The sequence below is a fragment of the Ips typographus genome, linkage group LG12, assembly GCF_016097725.1.
Source record: "Ips typographus isolate SLU linkage group LG12, UJ_Ityp_2.0, whole genome shotgun sequence".
In the NCBI taxonomy this organism is placed as follows: domain Eukaryota; kingdom Metazoa; phylum Arthropoda; class Insecta; order Coleoptera; family Curculionidae; genus Ips; species Ips typographus.
Genome location: NC_138433.1, coordinates 1,370,558 through 1,381,871, shown reverse-complemented (window position 1 = coordinate 1,381,871; position 11,314 = coordinate 1,370,558). Strand labels below are relative to the sequence as shown.

Genomic DNA, 11,314 nt, shown 5'->3' with positions numbered 1-11,314 from the left:
CAGAATCGTCCAGTTCAGTGATTATTACATAAAAACAAACCAAAAATCACCCTTCACTCTCTGTATTAGAAAGTGCAATTGTTAAACTGAACTGTAGCAAAGCCCTGAACCTTTCAAGGCATGCTAAAAGTACACTAGAATGTTTCACTATTTAATTGTTTAGTGTAATCTTAGGTGAGGAGTTTTTAAATATAATCAAATAAGTCAAAATTTTAAATAAAACACAAAAAACAAATTGTTGCCAAACTGTGTAGATAAAATGGCGTGGTTGATCATGAATGTTTGACAGTTGACTGAGTCATTACTACTAGGACATGTCTGAGCAGTCACGTGATGTACTGGGGTATTTCCTCGAATAAGGTCACGTGTTAAATACTTCAAGCATAAAGCGGGAAACTTTAAAATTTATGACTTTTAACCTCACTTATTTTACTTAAATTACACATTTATATAAAGTAATTTACAGAAATGAAACGTAAGGCTCCTGACGGTCCTTCAACTGAGGCCAAGAAAGGTTTTTGGGCTTTAGGTTTACTAAAAACTATGAAAGACCCTAAGTATGTGATAAAAACTGATAATACTGTCACTGTGATTAAAGACATGTACCCCAAAGCCCGTTTACATTACCTGGTACTACCTAACGCAGACATCAACAGCCTCAAATCACTTACAAAAGAACATGTCCCACTACTGAAACATATGGAGCAAGTGGCAAAGGACTATGTAAAAGATAAGCACTGTGAAGTAAATTTTAAGTTTGGGTATCACGCTGAAGCAAGTATGCACAGATTACATTTACATGCCATAAGTGAGGACATGGATTCCCCTGCTTTGAAAACCAAGAAACATTGGAATACTTTCACCACTAAATTCTTCCTGGATTCCAGAGATGTGTTGAAAAGCTTAGAGAGTGATGGTAAAGTAAAGTTGCCTTCACATGAACAATGCAAGCAGTATTTGGAAACACACTTAAAATGTCATCAATGCAGTTATACTCCTAAGAACATACCTGACTTGAAAAAACATATTGCAAATCACCTGTAGTTAAGCAAAAAAAAATATATTAACACACTGTAATTTAATTGTAACTACCTTAAATAAGATAGCTTAACACAATAAATAATAAATAACAAACTTGAATTTGGTGTAATACTAGATTTAAGCAGGAACTGTATTTTTGCCCTTTCTTATACCCTGTTCTTCAGGAATATAGGAATTATTGATATTAAGCCAAATAAGGCAAGCCAAAGGAAGGCATTCATGTTAAAAGCACTGTCCTCTATTGTCATAGTGTGGAGGGTTTGCCCTCCCTGGATAGCAAAAAATGAGGGAGGAGCCACGCCTAAAAACATGATAATAACCAACCATCAATAATAAATGCAATGAAACTACCTATAAAAGTTCCCAGAGCAAAGGGCATTAAAGGCACTCCAATAACAGGGGCAGACAAATTTATAAACCAATTAGGAAGAATTGGTGTAACCCTCAGAAACACCATGTAATTAAACATATTGTCTTTGTGTTTCTCTACTTGTACTTTCCATTTGCTTGCTCTTTCTGGAAAGTGCTAAAAAAACAAACATAGAAATTGTGCTGATTTGCTATCAGTTGTGTAACCTTTAAGACTAGTCTTCTTCCCAATAACTGTGATAGTAGAAAGCACAGTGAAGCCCCCAACATTGAGCAAGTACAGACTAAAGTCAAGGCTACATAAAATGGGAACAAATAGCCTGATAAAATCGATAAAAATAGGGATCCTGGAATGGCAAAAGTTTGCAAACTGTAATCTAACTTAAGGACAGTTATTGCAGGTTATCAGAAATATTTTCTTTAGAAAAAAATACACAAAAAGGATACAAAATATAGGACAGAAACACACCACACATTACATGGTAGTAATGGTCTCCTTTATACCTATCCAAAACTAAACCTAAATTTTTGGCATCTTCTATGTTCCATGGCATTTTAAAATGTGGTCTTTCCTCACTAGTATCATAATAAAAGGTTATAAAGTATATAAAACACTAAAAACCAACTTACTCAGTCACTTGAGGAAATGTCTTGTACACCACATACAAAGTGGTTAATGAACAGACAAAAATCAACACCACAGCTAATGTGGCATACCTGGTTGAGATTTCACTAGTTTTGTTTCTGCCGGAATCTGTTAAACAAACACAATGTTACTATGCCTATACGGGGAAATGAAGCCTACTGCAAGAACTAGGAGAAACTGGCGGTAAGGACTGGGAAGGAAATGCATCTCTAGGAATTCTTCTGTAAGAGGACCTGCCCCCAAGAGCAAAGTTTGATATGAAAGGAGCGTTGTACAGGTCGGAAGAGGAGCTAACTACTGGACTTTGGAGCACTAAGTGTTCACCTTCAATTTGGGGCCTGCTCATTTTTTGTCTGAGGTAGAGTGAGGTTATGTGGTTGCTTTGCTGCTATCCACTCACTGATAAAATTTGTTTTAACTAGAAAATTTAAAGCTATTTTGAAAATAACTGAAGGTTTTTGTTTATTAAATTTGTTGATAGACCACGTCACATCAGGTGACAACATAACAATCGATTGGTTGGTGCCACTTCACTCTCTCTCTCTATATTCCGTTAAGAGTGACAAAGATGGATAGCGCTCTAACAATAACAGTGCATAACGAAATAAAACAGATACCTGTAAGGGTGTTGGGAGCTTGACACGACAGGTGGCGCCACTAGGGCCAATATAGAAGAAGGCCATAGAGAAGCTGCATTTATTTACAAAACAAATTACATTTTGTTACTTAAGCAGATCATATAGAGAATGATATAGTTCAAATGTAGGTTGACATTAGTGGATATCAGCATTAATCATTTCCACCGACATTAATATTAATAAATAAGGTTGCGTGCGGGCGCTATGCGACCCATTAGGGCAACTTTTTAGCGTTGATTAAGCCCCGCCGTTATAGTTCACATGATGCATTACGTAAGTGGCTTTTGTTTTTCAAATATACACCTGAAGGTACGTACACAATGAAATTGGGTCAGTCGCCGTGCTCTATATACTCGACTTTTTGCGTGTTTTCCCTTCACACCAGCTAAATTATGTATATTTAAAAATAAATGTTTGTGAAGAATTCAAAATGTCACGCTAGAGCCTCGAGAAAAAAAAAACCAACACCGAGAGAGCCAGTCTAATTTTATTAACATATCTGCTGTTAATCTTCCTGAATAAATTACCGCGCTGTCTCTAGGTCCAATTTCGGTCTAATTCTTTTGGTAGCAGAACAAAGAGTTTTGTGAATAAATTTAGGAGAAACCTCTTAATCCATCAAACGGGGATTGCTCCCCGCTGTTCTACCGCTTAGCGTGTGTGTATACGTAATTTTCAGAAGAGGGACGACTAGTTTTTGATTGTTTATACAATAATGTTTAGTATACCAGTGAGGACGCGCCGGTTGGCACTAATTTGTTGTTACGGCCCAGCATTAGTATTAGTTTGTGATTGGTCGAAATTGCTGCTGCTATTTTTGACCAATCACAAGCTACCAGTAACAAATGTCAAGTAAAATGTTGCATTCATCAAAATTAAAATTATGATTGCAACACTGTGGATGGTCTTCTGGCATATGAATAATGGGTTTTTGAAGATATTTTCTAAACTTGTACCGTAGAATTACACTCTGTATACAAAACAAAAATCCGATTCGGATAAACCATAATTGATCGACGAGCTTATGTGTGTGTCCATTTTTTTTTTATTTAAGCGAGTAAATATCCTGTAGGCCTGCCTTAATGATCATCTTAGACGTACAGGCCGAGTAAATAACGACAGGAAATCAATCTTCGAATATTTAAACGACCGCTCCTCTAAATTGTATAGGCAATAGATAAATGGCAATCAAACGCCTTGAGTCAATCAATGAAAACTGATTTGGAGTGATGGATAAACGCGCATAAATTTAAAGGTCCACCGGTTATTTATTTAATTACCTTGCCTATATCCATTTTCGATAACGCTAATCCAAAGTTCCTATATACCCGAGCAATTTCCGACTTTCAGTAGTCGGTCGAATGGACATTTCTTTAATTCTTCGGAAGAACGATACAAATGACGGTCATTTGCGTTGGTAAAAGCTACTGAAAGGAATTAACGGTGTCCGGGGCCCGGGGAATCCAAGCTCGCTCACGGAGATCCAGCGTCATCCATTTCCCCAGGAATTTTAACTAAAATTAATCGGGGGCCCCGTTTTCAGGCATCCCAAGTGGTGGTCCCGATGCCGCGTTTATTAATTCGCGCGATAACCACATACAGACCGTGGTACACGATCGGTCGCTTTTGTGGGCATTCTTTGCGAAAATGGGGTACAAATTTGTACCCCACTGATATACGTACAGGGGCGTTACCGTGTTAGTTTAGATCTCTTAAGTAACGTTATGTTCACTTACCTTTTTTGTTCTTGTCCTCTTGAAACCTTCTCTTAATCGGGCAGGACAATGTGGGTTGTTGTATATGTGGCGTTTACAGTGCATTATAACCTGAAAATTAGTTAGGCATTAATGTGTGACTAGACTAAATTTTTTGCATAAAACGAACGCCACTGTGTGGTCAGTTTTGGGCGGTATTATTCGAACTATGCCAAAACATTAAAACCTCTGGTTTCTCCGATTTTGGTAGCCGATTTTTTAAGTGCTAATATTAATGTAGCTGTCGTCGTTTAAGTTTTGCGGGATTTAAACCGATCGGCCATCTGTTTTGATGATTTACACGGTCGCGTCCGTTCATTATCGTCCGAAATATTATGGATCCACTTTTTTTTGGTGTTAAACAAGTCGATTCTAGCCGAGTTCATCCACCAAGCAGTTAAATACGAGCAATATCGCAAAATCTCTATGAATATTAATAACTGAACAATCACGCTTTCTTCTAGCATTGTATGGTTATAAAGGGAATTGGAAAGCTAATAGCGTTAGCCACCATTTTGTTCTAGGCAACTACACGAGAACCGTTTCCTTTGTATGCAAATTTGTGCCCTCGAATCTGAGAACTTTTCACGTAAAAAACTCTACTAGATCCCTATGGGAATGAAATATAATGACCGATTCCCTTCTCCCTGCCCCCGTGGTATTTATTAGGTATTTTTATTCGAGAACGTATGGCTATTGGTCGGTAATTACCGCAATGGCGACCCCTCACCATATATTTCCATATTGTCGCGCTAATTCTGGTTCGTGATTACCTAGAGACTGGCCGATTTATGAATAATAAATCGAGGGGGAAATTCACTAGTTACGTGACTTTGTAGCGTTCCCAGTTTTACCCCCGCGCTTAATTTATTCCGGACATTTTCCGAAGGTATGTTATTAATAAAATAATTAATGAACTACAAATTATTCACAATCCCCGAACTGAACTACCAACCTTTTAAGTTGGACCATTTAAATGTTCAATTTTTTCTAAAAGGGCGTGTATTCTAGAGTGCATTCTTTTTTTCAGGTAAACCACGAACGTGTAATCTGTCTTTGCGTGCCGAGGAACCGCCTCCCTCTTTTATTTTTTTTTTTAAAGGGTCCCCGCCGGCAAGATGCCCTTTTAAACACCGTGTTTAAGAGAAAAACGACACAAAAGACCCTTCCTCGTATCAATGAAAAGTGAAACCTTGTGGTGTTATTGTTGGTACTAATAATCAGCTTTATGGGAATGTGTTTTTGTATTTTGACTTTTGAATCGAGGTCGCTTACGTAAGTTTCGGGTTGAATGAAACGCCCTCTGCGGTTAAGGGTTGAAAAGTGTTTTTGTGGCACTCACGTGACGTCATCCAACATCCAATCAATATGAACAGCACCATTTAAAAGTGCTCTTTTTTATAATGACGAAAACCGTTGATTAATATCTGTCACTGTTTGACAGATATAGGGTGCAACTCAGCATTCGTATACTTTCCGGTGCATGAATGTTCTTTCACTATTCGTTCACTATGAAAGATACTTTAAAATAAAACTCACATACCTGAACATGTAACAAGTACCTAATAAGTCTACTGTACAAGAAAGCACTTGTACCTACCATTGAGTATAGTGTTGGAGTAAAATCATCACACTTCAAAGTGTTCAACCACTGTTGAGTTAGATCCGGTTTTTTGTACACTAAAAAACTGACACGGTTGGACTTTTTCCTGAATTGCTGTTACAATGTCGCTTGAAACACTTACGAACAGGCAGCAAACAAAAATAACTTACGCAAATAACCTCAAGTTTTGATTTTAAACCGTAAAAATTCAATCTAATCCTCAAAAAACTCAATTTCCGCAATACAAACAAACGCAAACTGTCACCGCTATTTCCGCCATATTGGAATTTTTGACAAGCACCTTCTAGGCTTTCTAGTATAGTAGGCGGTGCATTAACACATTTCTGCCATGGCCAACTAAGAATCCACTCGAGGTTAGCGGTTAAGTAAGTAGTCATAGTAGGCTAGGATTTGCTTAAGTGCTTATTGAACTTCTAAGCAGCTGACGTTGGGTGAACACACTCATTACATACACATCAGGTATGAAAAGAGTGCTATGCAAACCAATGCTACAGACAAAGAAAAATATAAGTCAGTTATATCATATAATATCAATTAAGCTTAACTGATAAAGCGTTTATGTGCCATTTCATTAAACTGACACACGTCAAAAGAGATTTCAGTCTATCCTTGTCTGAAACATTGGTTTACTCTTCTTACCATTGACACTTATGGAATTTTTTGAAATTGTTTAATGTATGTACAGGGTGTCTAAAATATGTACCATACTTCTACTACACAGAGTGTCTTTTTAGAGGACGTCAAAGTTGACCAACTTGTTTTGTCATTCAAACACAGTCACTGAATGACATTTGATTGTCACAAAAATGCAACGTTGTCAGCTCTACTGTTCAAGCAGCTGCATGCAAAATGATCGAATATAGTGATTATCATTGTTTAACCTGCATTACTGATTAACCACCGAAAAAATTGAGCCATTGCACTAACTTCGTTATTTCATTACAACATAAAGTCGTAAAGGATAATAATGTTTCTGGAATTACTTGCAACTTTCGCCGTACACCTTTAAAGGTATATTAAAATACATCAAGCAAAGCGATTACGATCTAAATTACCCGATTTTTTCCCTCGGACCGCGGTACCCGTTAATATTGCCCCCCCCCCTCCCACTTTAGTGTTGTTGAGTGTATGCAGATTTAATTCCTTTTAGGAAGGAAATCGAATAATTCGTCGGCCACTGCCTGATTTCCATTGCTCACTGGATACGCAGGCGTCGACCTTTTGTATCGCAATGGTGAACTTTGTATAGTGTCTGCAGGTCTTTAAAACACGCGATATTGTCATCATTTAAACCATAAAAATTTCAAAATTATTCGTAGAAAACAGTTGGTCACATGATCATAATTTCAACACAGTGGGTCGGTTTGTGATTGGTCAAAAAAAGCAACTTTCAGCTTGCTGCTTTTTTTTTGACCAATCAGCATCATCTGACAATGACATCTAAGAAGTTTTATGAAAGTTTCATGAAAAAATTCTACAATTGTTTCAGTTAAGAAAGAATTATTATTGACAAGTGACAAATGAAATCTCCATCTTTTCATATGTCATATAATACTCAACTTCAAACTTCTGATTACCATAAAATAAAAAGCATTCTAACCTGAAAACTCATAAGTATTTCAATTGTATTAATATGATTCTTAAACTCCAATTCTCTTGTCACAGAAATAAGAATTAAAATTGACATTTAAGTCTATTTAATGTTCATTTCTAATTGCAATGTTTATGATTTGTTTTAAAAAGCTTAAATAAAATTACGAATTAAACTATGCAAATGCAATGATTAGTATGAAATTATTGAAACTTCATGAATATTTATAAGTTTCATTAATTTCAGGTGAAATTTCAACTCAGTTGTATATCTCATGAAATTTAACAACCTACATCATAGCTGCCTTGACAGACTGACACATGTCAGTTGTCGACAGTCATCTGTCAATGAAATACCAGGGTTGCCACTGTTTACCTGGCGTACACATCAATGAAAAACTAATTCGAGGACTATTGAATATTTGAGAGGAATAAAGGGAAACCGTGAGCAACTTTCCAAAGCGTTTAGTGAAAAATTGATAACAGGGAGAAACGGAAGAGGCGCGCACAAAAGATGGCGGACTGGTGGTAATTAAAGCGATCAATTTCGTGAATAAAAGAACGGTTTCGACGAGTGCGACGGACCCCGGCAATTTGTCGAAAGAAATTTTATACCTCAAAGCTTTAATTATAGAGGGCCAACCGAACCTAATAACAATACAGCTATACATTGAAGAATGGCTTTTAAATAGTTTAAAAGGATTTTTTTTGGTCTTCCCAAGCACGAAGACACCACAATAAACGTCACGCTTATGTACTTGTTTTTGTTAGTTGTTTAACCAATAAGTTGATTAGAGCTAGATGTGCTCTTCTCTAGTTAGTAATGTGGTCTTTTTTTGTTTTACAGCTCGACGGGCAGGATTTTGACATTAGTAAGTTGGAAACGTCGCAACTGTCAAATTCTCCCCTAAAGCTATAAAATGCAATTCAGCTAACTTATGCAAACTTACAATTTTTGCTGAAACACAGTTTAAGCACCAAACAGGTTTCATGTGATTTCTCACAAACTAGGAAGGACAAATTGAGCTGAAATTTTTTGACAGACGTCACTTTTGCTTAGGGTAATCTGTATTAAATTTGACAGCTGTCACTTGTCTACAGCCGTCTCCTATAACATCCTAGATGTATTCAATTTAGGACAATTTGATTTGTATTTTCCGATTTGATTCATGCAGGTAACAAACATTGGTGTAAATTTCTCGACTAATTAACGTTACATAACAGTGTGTCAATAACACGCAAGCGGAAACCGTCCGATTTAACGATCTCACAAAATGGTACGCCCCTAATATATAAAATTAAAATGCAAAACAAAATAAATTTTACAAACAATTAAACACTCGGTAAAAACAGTCGTTCAGATAAGCGAAGATAGGGATCGGCCGAGACTTCTGCCTTGGAAATACTTAATAATTTTTTAATAGGAACAACTTAAAGGGCTTGATAGGAATATTTATGCGGCCGACATATGCCTAATTAGTTATCTTGATCTTTGGAATTTTTACCGCGGAATATTCACGTTGGTTCGGTTTTTCTTTAATGATAATGTCCGTTGATTTGTATTTTTCAATTCTGACAGTGACAGACTGACTATGAGAATTATAAAGTTGAATCACTTTGTATACTTGTATAAGGAAAGAAGACTTATTATAGATTTAATAGGCCAAACAAAGATGGCTTCGTAATGAAGTGGTTAGGTTAGGTTTCATGTCAAAAATCCTCTAAAAAACTTTGTTTTACGTGAATAACCTAACAGGTTGTACTAATTTTAAGAAAGTTTTGTCATTTTACAGCTTCATGGAGTGGTATTTGAGAGTTTCCAGGTTTAAGACAGATTGAAATATGCTCGAAATAAACAGATACACGACAAGAATATGATTTACAACTGTATTAACTGTTACAGTGCTTTTAAGCAGGTTTTGTAGCTTTATGGAGTGGTATTACCACCATTATGACAGATCGAAATAGATATATCCATAATAGACAGTTCACACGTCACAACTGTCAAAAACCAAGTGTATCTATACATATTAATAAGATTTACACTGATTGTATTCTTTTTAAACAAGTTTTGTAGTTTTATAGCTTCATGGAGTGGTACTTGACAGTTTCCAAGTTTAGAACAAATTTAAATATGACAGTCATCATCAACTTTCTTATTCTGATCAATGAACATCATTTTATCCTAAATTCAGTGATGTATGACAACAACTTATGATTTGCTTTATAAATGACAAATTAATTCAATAAAAATTAATTTTGCCTTAGCAGGCTTTGATGCCCTAATTTTAAAGTCAATAACAAAATGGCGACACTTCCATCAAAACACCAGATTCGTGTTCTCCATGCCCAAATTAGTTGAAATGGTCCCTTGACAAGTCCAATATGGTCAGTATAGTAGGACAATTTGAAGAAAATGTGGGTGCATTTTTTCAAAAATGAATTGATTATTTGAAACATTCCGTAGACATATCATATGATCGTAGCTAGCTAATGAATGGAGCGATCACGTGACGTTGAGCGCGCACCGTTAAGTTGTCCCGTTTGGCCGTTAGGGGACGTCACATTTTTATTTGAAGTAGTGCAGTCTAAATAATCGCGTTTGACAGATCCTGTCACAACAGAACGGAAAGGCAATAACCTCAAAATAGAGTGTCGTTGGTCGAAAAAACTTACTACAGGGTGTTCTAAAAATTAACCTCACTTTTTGACAGGTAAAAAGCTTTATCGTAACGTCCACCCCGAGCACCGTTTGCTCTTGGAGATCTAGACGTCGATAAAGGGGGCCACCTAATAACTACATCTGTTCCCCTACACCCTGACGTCTTCGAGCTCGTCAATAAACATGTTGAACAGGAAGTCGTGGAAGAAATATTAACATCGCCACTGACAAGGGGGGTCCTTATATTAAAATTAGGGGTGTATATTCAAGTTTCGTTTTTTACAACTTAACGGGGGCAATTATCTTTCCGCCGTTTCTCACCGAAATGGTCGTTCTACCTGTTTTGTCAGGGACGTGATTTACGCACTTCCAATACATCGGCGATTAGGGCAAATGTTCCTCTCCGGGACTTATCGTCGACACGACACCGTGTTACCGACACCCTCGACATCGCGACATTTTTTAAACCCGGTGACAACTGCTAAGGCTTCGACTACACCGCACGATAACCAACACTTTACCAGTTCACGCAAAGCCGTTTTAACTAACAGTTTCAGAAAATTCGGGCGCAAACTGGCTCTAAACCTCCCAATGATGACTCTATTAGTCTGCCTACTTTCTGTGATTTTATGGTCCTGCTCCTTCGATTCCGAGGCTTATCTCGGAACTTTAATGACCCGAGATGGTGTTAAAAAGGAAATAATTAGACACTCTCGGAGGCGAGAATCTTTATAATTGTTTCTCTTTGGGTTTGGACTTTCATTGATAAAACTGTTGCGGTCGCTCCCTCTAATTGCTGCCGATTATTTTTAGTCGCTTTACCTGCTCCAAGACAATTCGGTGGGCGACTCGATCGTTTTTGTTTAATTGTTTCCTATACAGAAAAAAGGTAAATGGAATGCCACCAAGTCTGATTTGAATCTAACACTGACATATCACAAACACATTTCAGCTGTCATCATGACCTTCGTGACGTGGAGCAAGCCAAAA

General features: G+C 37.0%; 2 protein-coding genes across 3 annotated transcripts; one reads left to right on the top strand and one right to left on the bottom strand.

Moving 5' to 3' along the window:
* Window positions 1-468: 468 nt before the first annotated feature.
* Aptx (aprataxin) lies at window positions 469-1,140 on the top strand. Its single transcript, XM_081991076.1, has one exon. It carries the CDS (start codon window positions 469-471, stop codon window positions 1,042-1,044), a length of 576 nt encoding a protein of 191 aa, XP_081847202.1. The 3' UTR covers window positions 1,045-1,140.
* On the bottom strand, window positions 1,045-2,552 carry stas (Transmembrane protein stas). Of its 2 annotated transcripts, none has more exons than XM_081991073.1 (6): window positions 2,216-2,552; window positions 2,041-2,164; window positions 1,858-1,986; window positions 1,618-1,780; window positions 1,393-1,567; window positions 1,045-1,342 (listed from the first exon to the last, which is right to left on the bottom strand). In XM_081991073.1, the coding sequence occupies exons 1-6, from the start codon at window positions 2,400-2,402 to the stop codon at window positions 1,188-1,190; spliced, it is 933 nt and encodes a 310-aa protein (XP_081847199.1). In that variant the 5' UTR covers window positions 2,403-2,552; the 3' UTR covers window positions 1,045-1,187. The 2 variants fall into 2 exon arrangements, with proteins under 2 accessions (XP_081847199.1, XP_081847200.1); XM_081991074.1 differs by having other exon boundaries at window positions 2,381-2,549.
* Between the last annotated feature and the right edge of the window lie 8,762 nt (window positions 2,553-11,314).

Excerpts from the sequence above, each read along its gene's own strand:
- Aptx (XM_081991076.1), top strand. The coding sequence starts at position 469 with ATGAAACGTAAGGCTCCTGACGGTCCTTCAACTGAGGCCAAGAAAGGT.
- stas (XM_081991073.1), bottom strand. The coding sequence starts at position 2,402 with ATGAGCAGGCCCCAAATTGAAGGTGAACACTTAGTGCTCCAAAGTCCA. Across the intron at positions 1,987-2,040 it reads ACATTTCCTCAAGTGACTGA|TGAGGAAAGACCACATTTTA; the intron begins GTAAGTTGGTTT and ends TTATGATACTAG. Across the intron at positions 1,568-1,617 it reads GAAGAAGACTAGTCTTAAAG|CACTTTCCAGAAAGAGCAAG; the intron begins GTTACACAACTG and ends TTGTTTTTTTAG.